At 38.5% G+C, this 22,409-nt stretch overlaps 1 protein-coding gene across 1 annotated transcript in view; it reads right to left on the bottom strand.

Annotated features, from left to right (window-relative positions):
- Positions 1 to 22,409, bottom strand: part of ZCWPW2 (zinc finger CW-type and PWWP domain containing 2) — a 95,996-nt gene that overhangs the window by 32,919 nt on the left and 40,668 nt on the right. The window contains exon 4 of the mRNA XM_040246342.1: positions 18,459 to 18,570. Within this exon, the coding sequence (XP_040102276.1) occupies positions 18,459 to 18,570 (112 nt within the window). The remainder of the gene's footprint in view (positions 1 to 18,458; positions 18,571 to 22,409) is intronic.

Raw genomic sequence — 22,409 nt, forward strand, 5'->3', positions numbered from 1 at the left:
ATAAAAAAGAATGGCTGCTTCAGAAAAGTGCCTACACTCCTGTTCAGCTAAATGCAACATTACACAGAATCTTCTACTTTCTCATACCGTGAATTTGTTTTCTACGGTCGTTTCGATAAAAATGCTAACAAACTCAGCTCCCAGAGTTGATTATAAAACAAAGTAATCCAAAAGTAACACCAGGGATTCCTCTACTTATTTGACAAACCTCTGCCCCTAAATCTGATTGGCTGGCTGGATGCCCTCCAGCAAGCATCCAGTGCATTTTATTTCTAGGCTCCGGTCAGCCTGAGTGTCCTGGGGTATGTAGGATCAGGAATTAAATCCCAGTTACTTCTACATGCACATCTTACTACATGCCAGACAAGGAATAAAGACTTCAAAGAGACAACGTCTTATTTAATCAAGGTGCGTGCCCCATCTCCACTTCACAGCCTGAGGTTTTGCAACGGGCCCCATTTGGGCCAATAGTGCCGTCAAGAAAGACGCAGTAAGAGTGAAGAAGCTAATCAAACAAGAGTACAGCTAATCTTGAACAACATGGGTATTTAGAGTGCTAACCCCTTGTGCAGTCAAAAATCCACATATAACTTTTGATTCCCCTAAAATTTAATGACTTGTAGCCTACTGTTAACTGGAAGCCTTACTGACAATATAAACAGTTGACTAACACATATCATGCATGTTATTATGTATTATATACTATATTCTTACAACAAAGTAAGCCAGAGAAAAGAAAATGTCTTTAAGCAAATCATGAAAGGAAGAAATATTTACAGAACTGTACTGTATATATATATCAATGCTGTAAGTTTGTGATTTGTTTTTAAGATGAATCATCTGTCTGTCACCACCTATAGCAATTTTGTCTTCTATGATACAAAATACTGTAGATGTCACATGTATTACTAACACTAGATATCAAATATGAAAAGATAATATGAAAACAAAATTAATGTTTCATGAAGAAACAGTAACACGGGTGCCCGGTGTAATGGATATGATTACTCATGGTAGTCCAGCCTCCACATTAATGGATAAACCATAATAACATTTTTATGGCAGACAATATTATGGTCACATTCATAAGACAGAATGGGACACACTTGTATTTTTTAAAACCCCTTACCTGTGATGATAGGCTGATATGCAGTTTTCCCAATTATTAGAGAGAGAGGTACTGCATGTAATATAATTCTTTGAAAGCAAAGTTATGAGACAGTAAGAAAACTAACACATTATTAATTTTGTGTTAACTATCACTCACCTTTTGCCTATGTAAGGCTAGTCTATTCACTTCAATATAAGACTTGCACACAATGTTCTACATGATGATTACCTGGGCATTAATGATGAGGACACAAAGTCTCCACTGCAAGTATTAGACTTTCACACAAGGATATCCACATAATGCACAACAAATACATTTATGAACTGTATGGCATGATGATTATTTACTAGTCATTGAGTAGAAGTAGGTCATCATAAAGGTTTTCATTAGCTTCATTTTGACTAGGCTGTGGAGGAGGAGGAGAAAGGGTTGTACTTTCTTCTGGGTGGCAGAGGCAGAGGAGGTGGAGGAGGTGGAAGGCGAGAAAGGATAGGCTCACTTGGTGTCACTTTATAGAAATGCGTCTTCATTTTTGTCTTTTTTGCGTCCTCATTTCTCCAAAATGATACTAACACTTCTTCCCCCATTTGCTTCGGTTTCAGGGCCTGTATCATAGAAGAGTCCATGATGTAAAAAGTCAAAACCAGGCTTCAGTAATCTGAAACCTTCTGCCAGATTGTCTGATGTCAACTTGTTTTCTGGCACTGCTTCTTCTACATCTTCTTCCTCATAATCTGGCCCTGATTCAGAAGCAGTCATCTGTTAATTCCTCTGGTGTGCTGTCTTGAATTTCACCAAGGTCTGGAAACTCATCACCTGCTACTCTGTTTGTCATATCCACAACCTCTTTCATGATGTCCTCAACTGTCTCCACTGTAAGTCCTGTGAAGTCATGAACATCTGCTCACAGTTTTATCCAGCAGGGATTTACTATTTCAGGCTTGATGGGCTTCATGGATTTTTCTGTAACAATGGCATCTTCAATGGTGTAATGAATCCTTCCAGACTTTCACAATGTTCTATCAGGGTTCTCTTCTAGAGTGTTGACAATCCTTTCCATGTGTAACAAGCCTTAAAAGTCCTATGATCCCTAATCTACAGACTGAATTCAGTTCAGTTCAGTCACTCAGTTGTGCCCGACTCTTTGTGACCCCAGAGACTGCAGCACACCAAGCCTCCCTGTCCATCACCAACTCCTGGAGTTTGCTCAAACTCATGTCCATCGAGTCGGTGATGCCATCCAACCATCTCATCCTCTGTTGTCCCCTTCTCCTCCTGCCTTCAATCCTTCCCAGCATCAGGGTCTTTTCTAGTGAGTCAGGTTTTTACATCATGTGGCCAAAGGACTGGAGCTTCAGCTTCAGCATCAGTCCTTCCAATGAATATTCAGTGTTGATTTCCAGGGACTCTCAAGAGTCTTCTCCAACACCACAGTTCAGAAGCATCAATTCAATGCTGCTCAGCTTTCTTTATGGTCCAACTCTCACATTCAGACATGACTATTGGAAAAACCATAGTTTTGACTAGGACCTTTGCAGGCAAAGTAATGTCTCTGCTATTTAATATTCTGTTCCAGTTGGTCACAGCTTTTCTTCCAAGGAGCAAGTGTCTTTTAATTTCATGGCTGCAGTCACCATCTGCAGTGACTTTGGAGCCTAAGCAAATATAGCCTGTCACTGTTTCCACTGTTTCCCCATCTATTTCCCATGAAGTGATAGGACTGCATGCCATGATCTTCGTTTTCTGAATGTTGAGCTTTAAGCCAGCTTTTTCACTCTCCTCTTTCACCTTCATCATGAGGCTCTTCAGTTCCTCTTCATTTTCTGCCATAAGGTGGTGTCATCTGCATATCTGAGGTTACTGATGTTTCTCCCAGCAATTCAGAGACTGAATAAGAGAAGATGTGTTTGGAAGGCAAGCAGACCACTTTGACACCCTCAGTGCTGACTGGTACTTGCTTCTTTTCTTTACTAACAAATATCTTTTGCAGCATTTTTTTTTCCAGAATAGGACACTTTCATCTGCATTAAAAATCTGTTCAGGTAGGCATCCCTTCTCCTCAGTGACTTTTTTAATGGCATCTGGGAACTCATCTCCTGCCTTTTGGTCAGCAGAAGCTGCTTCTCTTGTTATCTTGACATTTCTTAAGCCCAACCTCTTTCTAAAATTATCAAATCATCCTTTGCAGGCAGTAAAATCTCCAATTCAGATCCCTCACCTTCCTTTTGCTTTACGTTGTCATTTAATAACCTCACTTTTTCTTGAATCATACTACTAGAGTCTAAAGTATGTCTTTTTGATAGCAAATCTGTACTCACATTAAGGCTGCAATTTCAATGCAAGGTAAAAAGGGTACTGCACTAAAGTGAAAGGTTTTGGTGCATGCTAGTGTAGCAATGGCGCCCCACTCCAGTGTTCTTGCCTGGAGAAGCCCATGGACAGAGGAGCCTGGTGGGTTGCTGTCTATGGGGTCGCACAGAGTCGGACACGACTGAAGTGACTCAGCAGCAGCAGCAGCAGTGTAGCCAAAGTGATAGCTTCACAAATTTCCTTTTATTTCACTTTTTTACCATGGTTGGATTCATCCATCTTGAAATGGTGGCAACTTCAGTTGCAGACCTCAGTCTATAGTCCATATCAAGTAATTCTGTTTTTCCTTGGAACGTCATGACTTATTTCCTGGGTGCACTTTCAGCATCATTAGTGGCACTTCGTGGGTTCTATGGTATTGTTCAGGGCTTATGGTATTGCATGGAAAATATGTGAGAACTGCAAGAGAACACTTTCCACTGTGATACGGAACTTTAGAGGAGAGATGAAGTGCTCGTGCAGAGGTGACCCATGTCACAGCATTTGCACAGGTGTGCACTACATCTGTGCTCACTGTGACAGCAGCAGGAGGTAGCTGGGAAAGTACTGACATGGCACAGTGTGTGCACAACACTTACCTTTATGCAATCATGGTTTAATACTGCATTTTTATGTTTGTTTACATTTCATCTGGTTACAAATGGTACCATATACAATCTGTGTTTATATACATTTTAATAAGTTTTAATTTTTATAGTATATTTGTGTGTATTTCATGGTAGTAAATGATTAAAATAGCCTGCTATCTACATATAATTTAATCACTCATGATATAAACTTTTCTCAAATTTTTTTAGGCTATGCAGTTCATCTGTAAATTTTTTCAAATTGTCACCAATCTCCCCACATTTTTCATATATTTATTAAGTGAATTCACTGAAATCTGTGTATAAGTGAACCTGCTCAGTTTCAACTCATGTTGTTCAAGGGTCAATTGTACAGAAAATTATTTAAAGATCATTTTGATATGTGCAAAATATGTATGTGTGTGTATTAGTAAAAATCATTGGCACAACTCATCTTTTTTAAAAAAATGTTCAATCTGGAATTCCATAATTGAATAGATTCTATGTAAATATTTATCCATAGATATGTTTTAGAAACCTTAATACTGTGGTAATGAAAAATGCAAAGGCAAAATGATAGGATACTGAAAGAGGAACTCCCCAGGTCAGTAGGTGCCAAACATGCTACTGGAGATCAATGGAGAAATAACTCCAGAAAGAATGAAGGGATGGAGCCAAAGTAAAAACAATACCCAGCTGTGGATGTGACTGGTGATAGAAGCAAGGTCCGATGCTATAAAGAGCACTATCGCATAGGAACCTGGAATGTCAGGTCCATGAATCACAGCAAATTGGAAGTGGTCAAACAAGAGATGGCTAGACTGAATGTTAACATTCTAGGAATCAGCGAACTAAAATGGACTGGAATGGGTGAATTTAACTCAGATGACTATTACATCTACTACTGCGGGCAGGAATCCCTCAGAAGAAATGGAGTAGCCATCATGGTCAACAAAAGAGTCCGAAATGCAGTACTTGGATGCAATCACAAAAACGACAGAATGATCTCTGTTCGTCTCCAAGGCAAACCATTCAATATCACAGTAATCCAAGTCTATGCCCCAACCAGTAATGCTGAAGAAGCTGAAGTTGAACGGTTCTATGAAGACCTACAAGACCTTTTAGAACTAACACCCAAAAAAGATGTCCTTTTCATTATAGGGGACTGGAATGCAAAAGTAGGAAGTTAAGAAACACCTGGAGTAACAGGCAAATTTGGCCTTGGAATGTGGAATGAAGCAGGGCCAAGGCTAATAGAGTTTTCCCAGAAAATGCACTGGTCGTAGCAAACACCCTCTTCCAACAACACAAGAGAATACTCTACACATGGACATCACCAGATGGTCAACACCGAATTCAGATTGATTATATTCTTTGCAGCCAAAGATGGAGAAGCTCTATACAGTCAGCAAAAACAAGACCAGGAGCTGACTGTGGCTCAGATCATGAACTCCTTATTACCAAATTCAGACTTAAATTGAAGAAATAGGGAAAACCGCTAGACCATTCAGGTATGACCTAAATCAAATCCCTATGATTATACAGTGGAAGTGAGAAATAGATTTAAGGGCCTAGATCTGATAGATAGAGCTCCTGATGAACTGTGGAATGAGGTTTGTGACACTGTACAGGAGACAGGGATCAAGACCATCCCCATGGAAAAGAAATGCAAAAAAAGCAAAATGGCTGTCTGGGGAGGCCTTACAAATAGCTGTGAGAAGAAGAGAGGCGAAAAACAAAAGAGAAAAGGAAAAATATAAGCATCTGAATGCAGAGTTCCAGAGAATAGCAAGAAGAGATAAGAAAGCCTTCTTCAGCGATCAACGCAAAGAAATGGAGGAAAACAACAGAATGGGAAAGACTAGAGATCTCTTCAAGAAAATCAGAGATACCAAGGGAACATTTCATGCAAAGATGGACTCAATAAAGGACAGAAATGGTATGGACCTAACAGAAGCAGAAGATATTAAGAAGAGGTGGCAAGAATACACAGAAGAACTGTACAAAAAAGATCTTCATGACCCAGATAATCACGATGGTGTGATCACTCATCTAGAGCCAGACATCTTGGAATGTGAAGTCAAGTGGGCCTTAGAAAGCATTGCTACAAACAAAGCTACTGGAGGTGATGGAATTCCAGTTGAGCTCTTTCAAATCCTGAAAGATGATGCTGTGAAAGTGCCGCACTCAATATGCCAGCAAATTTGGAAAACTCAGCAGTGGCCGCAGGACTGGAAAAGATCAGTTTTGATGCCAATCCCACAGAAAGGAAATGCCAAAGAATGCTCAATCTACTGCACAATTGTACTCATCTCACACGCTAGTAAAGTAATACTCAAAATTCTTCAAGCCAGGCTTCAGCAATACGTGAATCGTGAACTTCCTGATGTTCAAGCTGGTTTTAGAAAAGGCAGAGGAACCAAAGATCAAATTGCCAACATCCGCTGGATCATCAAAAAAGCAAAAGAGTTCCAGAAAAACATCTATTTCTGCTTTATTGACAATGCCAAAGCCTTTGACTGTGTGGATCACAAGAAACTGTGGAAAATTCTTCAAGAGATGGGAATACCAGACCACCTGACCTGCCTCTTGAGAAATCTGTATGCAGGTCAGGAAGCAACAGTTAGAACTGGACATGGAACAACAGACTGGTTCCAAATAGGAAAAGGAGTACGTCAAGGCTGTATATTGTCACCCTGCTTATTTAACTTCTATGCAGAGTACATCATGAGAAACGCTGGGCTGGAAGAAACACAAGCTGGAATCAAGATTGCCGGGAGAAATATCAATAACCTCAGATATGCAGATGACACCACCTTATGGCAGAAAGTGAAGAGGAACTCAAAAGCCTCTTGATGAAAGTGAAAGAGGAGAGTGAAAAAGTTGGCTTAAAGCGCAACATTGAGAAAACGAAGATCATGGCATCTGATCCCATCACTTCATGGGAAATAGATAGGGAAACAGTGGAAACAGTGTCAGACTTTATTTTGGGGGCTCCAAAATCCCTGCAGATGGTGATTGCAGCCATGAAATTAAAAGACGCTTACTCCTTGGAAGAAAAGTTATGACCAACCTAGATAGCATATTCAAAAGCCGAGACATTACTTTGCCAACTAAGGTCCGTCTAGTCAAGGCTATAGTTGTTTTTGTGGTCATGTATGGATGTGAGGTTTGGGTTATGAAGAAAGCTGAGTGACAAAGAATTGATGCCTTTGAACTGTGGTGTTGGAGAAGAGTCTTGAGAGTCCCTTGGACTGAAAGGAGATCCAACCAGTCCATTCTAAGGGAGATCAGTCCTGGGTGTTCTTTGGAAGGAATGATGCTAAAGCTGAAGCTCCAGTACTTTGGCCACCTCATGCGAAGTGCTGACTCATTGGAAAAGACTCTGAAGCTGGGAGGGATTGGGGGCAGGAGGAGAAGGGGACGACCGAGGATGAGATGGCTGGATGGCATCACTGACTCAATGGACGTGGGTCTGAGTGAACTCTGGGAGTTGGTGATGGACAGGGAGGCCTGGCGTGCTGCGATTCATGGGGTTGCAAAGAGTCGGACACGACTGAGCAGCTGAACTGAATGGAAAATGGGAAGGAGTATGGATATTAACTGTAAGGTTTCAGGGCTGCATTTATGCAGAGAGGCAGAATCAAGATAGTGAAGAGGGAAGAAACAGAGTCCCCGTCTCCCCATGCCTAGGACACTCACTAGACACTGGTGGAGAATCCCCAACAACCAGGCTGACGGGAGGAACCCGAGTGACCAGGTACCCTGGGGGAGCCGGAGGGGAGGGGCAGTCAAGAAGCCAAGTCTCCCTCTGTCTTCTGGAGCACCCCCTGTCCTCTAGAGTCCCTTCCAAGCACATGCATTGCCTATGGAGGCCCTGCTGGCACAGGATAGAAAGGGGAGAAAGAGCTGTGCTGGCTGGGGATATGTTCTTCGGGTGTGGAAGATGGGGGAACAGTGTTCTCCCATCCACTCAGCCTGGGGGAGCCTCCTGGGGAGCCAAGCCTGATCCTCTGTACTTGGAAGCCTGATGCACTCGAGGCCCCCACAGCTGGGCTGAGCCCAGGCCTTACCTCCTACCCCCATCCAGGGTCTTTTCTGAAGGCATGGTCCGGAACCAAGACCCCATACCCCACCTAAACCCTGCCTCCACGTAAACTCTACAACTACCTAAGCCCTTACCCACCTAAGGCCCATGTCCCCCTAAAGCCAAGGTTTTCTTCTGCCTTTCTTTGTTGCTCTTATTATTTTGTTTTGTTAGATATTTTGTTTTTTACTCTTGGCCAGTGGAGTTCAGTTTTACTCTCAGTTTTACAACCTGTAGCTATTTTATCTATATTGTCAATTTTTCTACTGTTTGTTAGTTTTCTAAATCTATTGTATTCTTTGTTATTGTTCTGCTCCCTTTTATTTTTACTTAGTATAATATATATATATACATATAAATATATATATATGCATGTATATATACATATAGGCTGAGTAGTGAAGAACTGATGCTTTTGAACTGTGGTGTTGTAGAAGACTCTTGAGAGTGCCTTGGACTACAAGGAGATCCAACCAGTCCATTCTGAAGGAGATCAGCCCTGGGATTTCTTTGGAAGGAATGATGCTAAAGCTGAAACTCCAGTACTCTGGCCACCTCATGCAAAGAGTTGACTCATTGGAAAAGACTCGGATGCTGGGAGGGATTGGGGGTAGGAGGAGAAGGGGATGACAGAGGATGAGATGGCTGGATGGCATCACTGACTCGATGGATTTGAGTGTGAGTGAACTCCAGGAGTTGGTGACGGACAGGGAGGCCTGGTGTGCTGTGATTCACGGGGTCGCAAAGAGTCGGACATGACTGAGCGACTGAACTGAACTGAAACATATATACTATATATATATATACATAAACATATATATATATAGAGAGAGAGATATAGATATAGATACACAAACACACTTTTTTTTCTCTCTTTGCTATTGGAGTCTTGTTTTACCCTCCAGGGATTGTTTCATATATACTCTTATTTTTTCTGATATATCTGTTAGTTTTCTAAATCCATTTTATTTTTTATTCTCTGTTATTGTTCTGCTCCTTTTTATTATTATTTTTTTCTTCTTTGCTACTGAAGTTTGCTTTTACCCTCCAGAGCCTGTTTCATATAGATTTATATCTTTTCTAACATATCTGTTAGTGTTTTAAATTTATTTTGTATTTTATTCTCTGTTATTGATCCACTCCTTTAATTTTTACTTTTTTCTTTTCTTTTTTTCTTTTTTTGCTGCACCCTGCATCTTGCAGGATCCCAGCTCACAGGCCAAGAAACAGGCCTGAGCTCCTGTGGTGGGAGCACTGATTCCAAACTGCTAGACTAACACAGAGTATCAGGCCCCAGGAAATATTAATCAGGATGAGGTATCCCAGAGGTCCACATCTCAACACCAAGACCCCACTTCACCCCAGTGCCCCCAAACTCCACTGCTGGAAACCTCAGGCCAAACAACTAGTAAGAAAGGAACATAGATCCACCCATAAAAAAAAGAAAAAAACCATGAGATGACAAAAACTATGACAAGGACTGAAAATGAAATTGATCAAAAATCTTCCAACAAACAAAAGACCAGCACCAGAAGGCTTCACAGGTGAATTCTATCCTGTTCAAATTCTTCCCAAAAATTGCAAAGGGAACACTCTGAAACTCATTTTACAATGCCACCATCACCCTGGTACCAAAACCAGACAAGGAAATCACAAAAAAAGAAAACTTCAAGCCAATATCACCAGTGAATATAGATCTAAAAATCCTCAAAAAAAAAATACTAGCATAAAGAATCTAACAACATGTTAAAAGGATCATACAACATGATCAAGTGGGGTTTATCCAAGGGATGCAAGCATACTTCAATATATGTAAATCAGTGTGATATACCATATCAACAAATTGAAAGATAAAAGGCTTCTGATAAAAGATAAAAATCACATGATAATAGATTTAGAAAAATCTTTCAACAAAATTCAATACCCATTTATGTTAAAAAAAAACATCTCTCCAGAGAATGAACAGAGAAGGAACCTACCTCAACATAACAAGGGCCACATACAATAAACCCACAGCAAACATTATTTCCAATGGTGAAAAACTGAAAGCATTTCCTCTAAGATCAGGAACAAGATAAGAGGGCGCACTCTCACCACTGTTATTCAAGATATTTTGGAAGTCCTAGTCATGGCAATCAGAGAAGAAAAACAAATAAAAGTAATCTAGATTGGAAAAGAAGTAAAACTCTGTCTACAGATGACAAGATAATGTATGTACACAGAAAATCCTAGAGTTGCCACCAGAAAATTACCAGAGCTAATCAATGAATTTAGTAAAGTCTCAGGATACAAAATTAATACACAGAAATTGTTTGCATTCCTATACACTAATAATGAAAAATCAGAAAGAGAAATTAAGGAAACAATCCCATTCGTCACTGCAACAAACAGAATAAAATACCCAGGAATATTCCAGCTGATGAAGGAATAATCTCCAGTATACACAAGTAGTTCAATATCAGAAAAGCAAACAACCCAATCAAAAAATGGGCAGAAGACCTAAACTGACATTTCTCCAAAAACGACACACAGATGGCTAAAAGACACATGAAAAGATGCTCTACATCACTCATCATGAGAGAAATGCAAACCAAAACTACGATGAGGTGTCACCTCACATTGGTCAGAATGGTAATCATCAAAAAATCTACAAATAATAAATGCTGGAGAGGATGTAGAGAAAAGAGAACCTTCTTGCACTGTTGGTGGGAATGTGAATTGATACAGCCACTATGGAGAACAGTATGGAAATTCCTTAGAAAACTAAGAATGAAGTTACATATGACCTTTGAAATTTAAAGAAGCATTCCTAGGTATTTTATTCTGTTTGTTGCAATGGCGAATGGGATTATTTCCTTAATTTCTCTCCTTAGGTAGGTTTATTCCTAGGATAAAAACCTGTAAAAGACCTGTATACAGAAAACTATGATACTGATGAAAGAAATCAAAGATGACACAAACAGATGGAGAGATATATCACATTCTAAGATTGGAAGAATCAACATTGTGAAAATAACTATACTAGCCAAAGCAATCTACAAACTCAATATAACCCCTATCAAATTACCAATGGCATTTTCCACAAAACTAGAATAAAATATTTCACAATTTGTGTGAGAACACAAAAGACCCCAAATAGCCAAAGCAATCTTGAGAAAGAAAAATGGAGCTGCAGGAATCGATGTTCCTGATTTCAGACTGCACAACAAAGCTATAGGAATCAAGATAGTATGGTACTGGCCAAAAACAGAAATATGGATCACTGGAACAAGACAGAAAGCCTAGAATAAAACACACACACCTATGGGCACCTTATCTTTGACAAAGCAGGCAAGAATATACAATGGAAAGATAGCTTTTTCAATAAGTGGTGCTGGGAAAATTGGATAGCTATGTGTAGAAGAATGAAATTAGAAGACTTTATAACACCATACACAAAAATAAACTCAAAATGGATTAAAGACCCTAATGTAAGCCCAAACTATAAGACTCTTAAAAAGAAAACATAAGCAGAACACATTTTGACATAAATCACAGAAAGATCCTCTTTGACTCACCTCCAAGAATAATGGAAATAAAAACAGAAATAAACAAATGGGACCTAATTAAACTTAAAAGCTTTTGCACAGTAAAGAAGCTATAAACAAGATGAAAAGACAACCCTCAGAATGGGAGGAAATAACTGCAAAAGAAGCAACTGACAAAGGATTAAATTCCAGAATATACAAGCAGCTCATGCAGCTCAATATCAGAAAATCAAACAACCCAGTCAAAAAGTGGGCAGAAGACTTCAACCGACATTTCTCCAAAAAAGACATACAGATGGCTAACAAACAATAAATACTGGAGAGGACATGGCAAAAAGAGAACCTTCTTGCACTGTTGGTGGGAATGTAAATTGATACAGCCATTATGGAGAACACTATCGAAATTCCTTAGAAAACTAGGAATGAAGCTACCATATGACCTTTGAAATTAAAAGACACTTGCTTCTTGGAAGAAAAGCTATGACAAACCTAGACAGTGTATTAAAAGCAGAGACATCACTTTGCTACCAAAGGTCTGTACAGTCAAAGATATGTTTCTTTCAGTAGTCATGTATCAGTGTGACAGTTGGACCATAAAAAAAGGCTGAGCATCAAAGAAATAATGCTTTTGAATTGTGGTGCTAGAGAAGACTCATGAGAATCCCATGGACATCAAAGAGATCAAACCAGTCAATCCTAAAAGAAATCAACCCTGAATATTCATTGGAAGGACTGATGCTGAAGTGGAACCTCTAATACTTTGGTCAAGTGATGTGAAGACCCTGATGCTAGGAAAGATTGAGGGCGGGAGGAAAAGGGGGCAACAGAAGATGAGATGGTTGGATGGCATCACTGACTCAATGGACATGAGTTTGAGCAAGCTCTGAGTGAAGGACAAGGAAGGTTGGTATGGTGTGGTCGATGGGGTCGCAAAGAGTCAAATAGGACTTAGTGCCTGAACAACAATAACAACAACAACAATATGACCCAGCGATCCCACTACTGGGCATATACCCTGAGAAAACAATAATTCAAAAAGGCACTTGTACCAATGTTCACTGCAGCACTACCAATAATAGACAGGACATGGAAGCAATCTAGATGTCCATCAACAGATGAATGGATAAAGAAATTGTGGTACATATATACAGTGGAATATTACTCAGACATAAAAAGGAATGAATTTGAGTCAGTTGAACTGACGTGGATGAACTTACAGCCCATTATACAGTGTGAAATAAGTCAGAAAGAGAAAAACAATTGTCATATATTAATGCATACATATGAAATCTAGAAAAATGGTACTGATTAACCTATTTGCAGGGCAGGAATAGAGACAGAGATGTAGAGAGAGACTTGTGGACACAGTGGCAGAAGGCAAGGATAAGATGAGAGAGTAGCTTTGAAATATATACTTTACCACAGGTAAATACACAGCCAGTGAGAAGGTGCTATATAACACAGGGAGCTCAGCCTGGTGCTCTGTTAAGACCTAGAAAGGTGAGAGGGTGGGGTGGGAGGGAGGCTCAAGAGGGAGGTTCAAAAGGGAGGGGATATGTGTATACACAGAGCTTCCCTGGTGCCTCAAACAGTAAAGAATCCTCCTGCAATGCAGGAGACCTGGGTTCGATCCCTGGGTCAGGAAGATGTCCTATAGAAAGGAATGGGTACCCACCCCAGTATTCTTGCCTGAAGAATACCAGGAACAGAGGAGCCTGGCAGGCTACAGACCATGAAGTTGCAAAGAGTCAAATACGACTGAGTGACTAAGCACACACACAGAGCTGATTCGTGCTGCTGTATGGTAGAAACCAACACAACACTAGTGGTAAAGTAGTTATCCTTCAATTAAAATTAAAATTTAAAAAAGAAACGAAAGAGATTTATCAATATGGGAATATAATCACAATGAGCATGTAAAACAAAAAGGATAAGAGTAAATAAATGCTTGCCATCTAAAAGCAAATTTTGCAGTTAAAAATTATTTTCACAAAACAGAAAACTAGAGGAGTAGGTTATTATATTTATACCTACAACTGGCTGCCAGGTGTAAATTTCCCTTTTTCCTATGTTCAGCTGGTGCTTGAAATAACCCCTTCTTCTGGAGTATATGTTTCCTTCCTGATGACCGTACAAGATGACCCACCACCACAGATGATTCTTCAGCTAGGAGAAATACCCACCTCTTTTGCAAATTCATAGTCATCTTAGGTCACAGAACTTTTTCCCTTGTCTTACAGCTTCTTCGATTCATATCTAAGCACTCTGCAAGGCCAGGATGTGCCTTGAGGCAGGGACCATTTTTCAATGCAGCAGGTGCTCAATTGTTTTACATTTAATAAAGGTATATGGATTTTATGCAAAATATTATATGGATCTGAAATATACATTGTACCCAAACAAATTAATATAATTAACTGAAACACACAGAATATTTACATGGCATGAGTCACTATACTAGACAATGTAAAATATAAAATACTACACATTGTCACTCAGATCTTTAGTTTCTTAACTAATAAAGCAGGAGTAATATATTGGTATACTGTGATTTAAATAATATAATCTACACAAAATAAAGTTCCTAAAACAATGTCTGGTAGATTTTAGATAGCAATGTTCTCTTTCATTTTAGCTAATTGATGTGTGTGTGGGGGGGCGGGTTAGAGAGTGAGGGAGAGATCTTAACCCTTGTAATACTAGGAAAAATAGTTTGTCAATAATATATTTTACTATTGTCTCAACTTTTCAAGTAATTTCATCATTCTTCCATTTAAATAATTATTTGTCTTTCGAACAGTTGGGAATACTTGATGAGCAATGATAAAATAGCAAAATATTTCGAGAGGGAAAAATAAGATGGTTGAAATTCCACAATGCATTTCAGATTTAAGGGCCCAGTGAGACCTGGTAATAGTTACAATATAGAACATGCTTTGTTGAATAAAAAAAAAAAATTTCCCTGTTCTTTTGAAGACCTCTGACAATAATAAAAATCACAATGAAATGCTAATCTGTACAAATAGCTAAAACTGCACAAAAAGACTAAAATTGGATCCAAAGGACCCTGATCAGATGTTGAGAGTTAATGATAACAGAATAGAATTCACGTTTCTTCTCAAAATGTAAGCGATTCTTAAGTAGGGAGATGAATTGGGAACAGAAACATCCAAACTGTTGTTCAAGAAGTTTTTGCAATCAAAAGTTGCAAAACTGTCTCCCAATGCAACAGAACCACTCTAATTCAAATGTCAAAGGAAAATGCTGATGTAACACTTTAAAACATAACAATCACTAGTGATTTCTCTGTTAATAACACTATGTCTGTGTTCAACTTCAGCAGCATTTACTATTTTCTAAGAGCTGAATTCTCCCTAGTGAGAAAGGTTTAATTTTCTCTCTTTAGAAAGCTCTGCGTGTAAGAACCCTGACATACAGAGTGAAAAGCAGCTAACAGGAAATGTAGATTTGGATAATTAAAAGGACCTTTACTTCTCTTCTGAACTATGTCCACATCATATTTTTAAAGAATAAAAGAGGAGCTTCAGGCAGCAAATAAAAATGTTCCAAATGAGTAGAGGTGGCTATGCATCGTGAATTATAACAGATGTCAACATTTTTATTTACAACCATATGAGAGGGAAGTTAGGGTTAGAAAGAAAGCTGAGCGCCAAAGAATTGATGCTTTTGAACTGTGGTGTTGGAGAAGACTCTTGAGAGTCCCTTGGACTGCAAGGAGATCCAATCAGTCCATCCTAAAGGTCCTGGGTGTTCATTGGAAGGACTGATGCTAAAGCTGAAACTCCAATACTTTGGCCACCTCATGCAAAGAGCTGACTCACTGGAAAAGACCTTGATGCTGGGAGGCATTGGGGGCAGGAGAAGAAGGGGACGACAGAGGATGAGATGGCTGGATGGCATCACCGACTCAATGGACATGAGTTTGGGTAAACTCTGGGAGTTGGTGATAGACAGGGAGGCCTGGCGTGCTGCGATTCATGGAGTTGCAGAGTCGGACACGACTGAGCAACTGAACTGAACTGAAAACCTGGAAGCAACCAGCATGTTTTCAATGGGTCAGTTCAGTTCAGTTCAATCGCTCAGTCGTGGGTGAGTGGATAAATAAACTGTGGTACACACAAACAATGGAATATAACTGGGAGTTGAGAAATCCTCACAGCTGCTGGAATGAAATAAATGGTTTGCCTCTAAGCAACTAACCTTTTAAGTAACTGACCTTCTGTAAAATATTGGAATAATGGTTAATTATCTCTCAAACCTACCTGGAATACCATAAGAAGCTGTATACATCCTAGAATTCACTCTAGAAGCTAAGCAGGCACAGGACTAAATTCTCTTTTGGAGGCAGTAAAGAGGGAGTATGAAGTGAGTAAGCCTGTGACACAAAGAATTAACTCCTAGAAGTCTGTTCATGCCCGTCAATTTGGGATACTTCAGGCACGAAGTGAGAGTCCTTAGGCACATGGCTCTCTATAATCAGGCTGAATTATACAAATTCTGCATGCAAAAACCATCAGACTTTCATCAAGAAAATGGTTTGTTGCAGCAAAATAATCAGAAATAACCCCCGTTCCAGGTCTCTGGACAAGTAAGAATGCCAAAGGGCGCAGACATGAACACCCTAGCACACACAGCAGCAAAGGCAAGATAACTTACTGAGACCAGGCTACTCCGAGTGTGCAATGGCTGCAAGATAACTTTCAAAAGTAAAAGACTGCACATTACTACAAAATACTAATGCTTAAAAAAACTAAATATTTCAGTTTATTCCGGTTACACAGAGTAATGTATAGCCCATGCAAAGCACAGAATTGTATTTGTGACAACAAAGTGAGTTCAACCTTTATTGCTAATAAACAGAGACATTATATTTTCAGTTTAAGGAATAAAATCACATTTGTGGTAATAAAAATCTTGATCACAGGAGTTTGCTTATCATTCTTTTTCCATTCTTTTCAAATCTATTTATATGCTTTAAAATCTAAACTTAGGTGGCTAGGTTAATATTTAAACTTTTTCTCAAATAAAATGTTTTTATATATGTTTTAAACTTTTCTACAGGAGAAAAAACATTACTCTTACTTTAAAATCCAGTAAGCACAAAAGACCAGATCCTCCCTTAGAAAAATCTGCTTTAGAACTTAAGGTGGAGAAAATAAGAAGGTGCCTTGTAAGAAAAATATATATATCCTTATGATCACTAAGCAGAAAAAAATTTAAATATATTTATTTATTGAAAAATCATTTCCATGCAACTATTAAATTCTTTTTAGAGTTAAAAATGTATTATAGCTGCTACAAACCCTATGAATTCTTTTAAAAAGGTACCCATAAATCACAATATTTATGATTCAAGAGAACTTTGAGGATGCTTTGAAATATTATATATTTTTACCTGATTAAAAAAGTTTAAGATTACTTTTTATCTCTGCCTTGAATTTTTTTAAAAATAAAAATTTTGAAAAATACTTTGTTCTAAAATAATATAGCATTTCCAAATAAAAGTTTCACTCAAGGAATGTATTTTAAGCCATAGCTTCTAATTTTGAAATAAATGCTTTGAAATACACAAGAGAATCTATGTAGAAAGGTTAAGAATATAGATGACAGAAGCACTAATTAAAACACCTACATTTAAATAGAGTACTCGCTAAAAAGAAACTACTCCAAAAAGATATATAGATAGCCAAACAACACATGAAAAGATGTTCAACATAACTAACTATTAAAGAAATGCAAATCAAAACTACCATGAATTATCACCTCACACTGGTAAGAATGACCATCATCAGAAAGTTTACAAATAATAAATGCTGGAGAGGGTGTAAAAAAAAAGGGAACCCTCCTATACTTTTGGTGGGAATGTAAATTGGTGCAGCCACTATGGAGAACAGGATGGAGGCTCCTTAAAAAACTAAAAATAAAGCTACCGTATGATCCAACAATCCCATTCCTGGACATATATCTAGAGAAAACTATAATCTGAAAAGAAGCATGTGCCTCAGTGTTCTTTGCAGCACTATTTACATGAGCCAAGACATGGAAACAACCTAAATGTCCATCAACAGAGGAACAGATGAAGAGACAAACGAATACTACTCAGTCATAAAAAGGAATAAAAATTGACATTTGCAGAGACATGGTAGGACCTAGAGACTATAATACAGAGTGAAGTAAGTCAGAAAGAGAAAAACAAATATGATATTGATATAGTACCACTTTACATGGAATCTAGAAAAACGGTAGAGATGAACTTATTTGCAAAGTAGGAACAGAAACTACAGACGTAGAAAACAAATTTTCAGTTACCGAGGGGAGTTGCTGGGGGTGGGATGAATTGGGAGATTGGGATTGACATATATACACCATTGATACTGTGCATTAAATAGACAACTAATGAGAACCTAGCACAGGGAACTCCTCTCAGTCCTCTGTGGTGACGTAAATGAGAAAGAAATCCGAAAAAGAAGGAATATATGTATACATATAGCTAATTCACTTTGCTGCACAGCAGGAAATCACACAACACTGTAAAGCAGCTATGCGCCAACAGAAATTAATATGTAAAAACGGATTGCATGTTTAGTCATGGAAAATAGTTTCAGAGGGCAAAAATAAATACTATTAATCCATATAAGAATAAATTTTCATTGGACAAAGATATACTATTTTCCTATGAAATGGAAAGAGATTTTTAAATGTGCAAACATGTTTTTGAAAGACACTCTTGAATAAATCCTTGTTTTGTGGTGGTGAAGAATAAACAACGCACGTACCCTGTTTTGATAGGTAGCATCTTTCCAGCCTTTGGTCATGAGAATATCCATAGAGGAGGTATGCTTCTTGTAGGGCACTCTTATACCACTTATTTTTCTTACATTTTTCTGGCTGAAGAAAGACAGAAAAATAGTAAGATTCATCTTTAAGTGTATTTTTTTAAAAGGTTCAGCTGTTGAGCTTGAACTAAAACTAAGCACTGTACAATACATTAGACTTTGATTATTATTTTTTGGTATATTTTAGAATATAGCAAAGTTGGGAAAATTTTGTATGTTAATAGCCGAAAGGGTCAGATTCTCAATTCACTAAGATATTTTAATATGATTTGTCTCAGACTTAGTTACAGATAGTTAAGACCACCAGTGTAACAAAGTAGTGAATATTATTACACTTTATAAGAATAATTTTGATTCTTCTTTAAGTAACAAGGCAATGGTAATGTAATGATAAAACTGAAAGGCACAGTTTCTTACTGTAGTAAAACTAATTCCACTCACATCCAGTTTTGGTGTTATAGCAGATAGCTGGCATATTCACACAATTTTTTGAAACTTTCTGTGCCCAATTTCTTCACCTGTAAAATGTGGCTAATGCAATCACCATAAGTATTAAAGGAAACAATAAGTATTAAATTCAGTAAGTATTAAAGGAATAATAGATGAGAGAGTTTTCTGGCATAATAAGTGATCAATACATGTTATTCTACTTGAATACAGTTATTTTTCTAACTATATATTCAATTTTTTAAAAAAAATATAACTTCAGAGACTTCCCTGGTAGTCCAGTGGTTAACACTCCATGCTGCCAAAATAGGGGGGATGGGTTTGATCATGGTTTGGGAACTAAGATCCCACATGCCATGTAGCATAGCCAAAATATTAAAAAAAAAAAAAAACAGCTGGAAAATTTAATTTGAAAAGAAAAATGGAATAAAAGAATCTTTAGGTTAAAAATGACTGTAAAAATTATATGGCCTAGAAATTTTGCCAATGTTATTTTAGAGCTTATCCCTAAAAGGTTTTTATGATGCTTAAAAAATTTACTTATAAAATGCATGCCATCATTTTCTTTTTGCAAACTTCAGCACCAAAAAGAATACAGGTGTTAAACTGCATGTAGTCCTGGACACTATTTGGTATAAAAGTAGTGAAAAAATACAATCAAACAAAAACCTATTTTTGTAAATCAAACAATAGATTTTTGTACACAGAATACCTAAATTTCATTTATTAAGTTATTTTATAGGAAAAAAGAAAAGACAGACAGATACAATTCAAAAAACATTAGATAATTTAAACTAATTTAAGAATAAGCTATAATAATATTTGCAGATTTAAAACATTTTTGTCTCTCAAATGTTATAAAGATGCTAAGTTAAACATTTATAGGACTCCTGTGGTGGTGCTTCCCTGATAGCTCAGTTGGTAAAGAATCTGCCTACAATGCAGGAGACCCTGGTTCGATTCCTGGGTCTGGAAGATCTGCTGGAGAAGGGATGGGCTACCCACTCCAGTATTCTTGGGCTTCCCTGGAGTATTCTAGCCTAGAGAATTCCATGGACTGTATAGTCCATGGGGTCGCAAAGAGTTGGACACGACGGCGACTTTCACTTTCATGGTAACTTTCTAGGGGTGCAGTAGATAAGAATCCACCTGCCAATGTAGGGGAAATGGGTTCAATCTCTGGTTTGGGAGGATTCCACTTGCCACAGAGCAACTAACCCCACACAGGGCAACTACGGAGCCTGTGTGCCACAACCAGTGAAGCCTGCGCCTAGAGCCTGTGCCCCGCAGAAAGAAAAGCCACCTCAATGAGAAGGCCCACAACTCAACGAAGGGTAGCCTTTGCTTACCACAACTACAGAAAGCCTGAGCAAAGCAAGGAAGACCCAGTGCAGCAAAAAATTAATTACTTTTTAAAAGATTTAAAAAATAATTTATAGATAATAAAAAATCGCCTATAAGCTGTTATGTGTGTGGTGCTCAGTCGCTCAGTCGTGTCCAACCCTTTGGACCTCAGGCACTGTAGCCCGCCAGGCTCCTCTGTCCATGGGACTCTCTGGGCAAGAATATAAGAGTCGGTTGCCACGCCGTCCTCCAGGGGATCTCCTGACCCAAGGACTGAACCCCCATCTCCTGCAGAAGGATTCTTTACCACCGAGCAACCTGGGAAGCTGTCACAGCACTGATCAACTAAAGTTAAGGAAATATCTTAAGGAAAACCGACGCAAAATATTCCAAAATTAAACCCTGGTGAGTTTGGAGAGAAAAAGCAATTTTTAATCCTGTGTCTGAGAATCTTTAAGAATTTATCAGTAAGTATGTGCCACCTAGTGGTAATATTACAATTAAACATCTTCTATGAAGACCTATAAGACCTTTTAGAACTAACACCCAAAAAAGATGTCCTTTTCATTATAGAGGACTGGAATGCAAAAGTAGGAAGTCAAGAAACACCTGGAGTAACAGGTAAATTTGGCCTTGGAATGCAGAATGAAGCAGGGCAAAGACTAATAGAGTTTTGCCAAGAAAATGCTCTGGTCATAGCAAACACCCTCTTCCAACAACAAAAGAGAAGACTCTACACATGGACATCACCAGATGGTCAACACCAAAACCAGATTGATTATATTTTTTGCAGCCAAAGATGGAGTTTTATACAGTCAACAAAAACAAGACCAGGAGCTGACTGTGACTCAAATCATGAACTCCTTAATAGGGAAAACCGCTAGACCATTCAGGTATGACATAAATCAAATCCCTTATGATTATACAGTGGAAGTGAGAAATAGATTTAAGGGCCTAGATCTGATAGACAGAGTGCCTGATGAACTATGGAATGAGGTTCGTGACACTGTACAGGAGAGACGGATCAAGACCATCCCCATGGAAAAGAAATGCAAAAAAAGCAAAGTGGCTGTCTGGGGAGGCCTTACAAATAGCTGTGAAAAGAAGAGAGGCGAAAATCAAAGGAGAAAAGGAAAGATATAAGCATCTGAATGCAGAGTTCCAAAGAATAGCAAGAAGAGATAAGAAAGCCTTCTTCAGCGATCAACGCAAAGAAATGGAGGAAAACAACAGAATGGGAAAGACTAGGAGATCTCTTCAAGAAAATTAGAGATACCAAGGGAACATTTCATGCAAAGATGGACTCAATAAAGGACAGAAATGGTATTGACCTAACAGAAGCAGAAGATATTAAGAAGAGGTGGCAAGAATACACAGAAGAACTGTACAAAAAAGATCTTCATGACCTGGATAATCATGATGGTGTGATCACTCACCTAGAGCCAGACATCTTGGAATGTGAAGTCAAGTGGGCCTTAGAAAACATCACTACGAACAAAGCTATTGGAGGTGATGGAATTCCAGTTGAGCTGTTTCAAATCCTGAAGGATGATGCTGTGAAAGTGCTGCACTCAATATGCCAGCAAATTTGGAAAACTCAGCAGTGGCCACAGGACTGGAAAAGGTCAGTTTTCATTCCAATCCCAAAGAAAGGCAATGCCAAAGAATGCTCAAACTAACACACAATTGCACTCATCTCACACGCTAGTAAAGTAATGCTCAAAATTCTCCAAGCCAGGCTTCAGCAATATGTGAACCGTGAACTTCCTGATGTTCAAGCTGGTTTTAGAAAAGGCAAAGGAACCAGAGATCAAATTGTCAACATCCACTGGATCATGGAAAAAGCAAGAAAGTTCCAGAAAAACATCTATTTCTGCTTTATTGATGATGCCAAAGCCTTTGACTGTGTGGATCACAATAAACTGTGGAAAATTCTGAAAGAGATGGGAATACCAGACCACCTGACCTGCCTCTTGAGAAATCTATATGCAGGTCAGGAAGCAACAGTTAGAACTGGACATGGAACACCAGACTGGTTCCAAATAGGAAAAGGAGTATGTCAAGGCTATATATTGTCACCCTGCTTATTTAACTTCTATG

The sequence above is a fragment of the Oryx dammah genome, unplaced genomic scaffold (genome assembly GCF_014754425.2).
Source record: "Oryx dammah isolate SB20612 unplaced genomic scaffold, SCBI_Odam_1.1 HiC_scaffold_9, whole genome shotgun sequence".
Lineage (NCBI taxonomy): Eukaryota > Metazoa > Chordata > Mammalia > Artiodactyla > Bovidae > Oryx > Oryx dammah.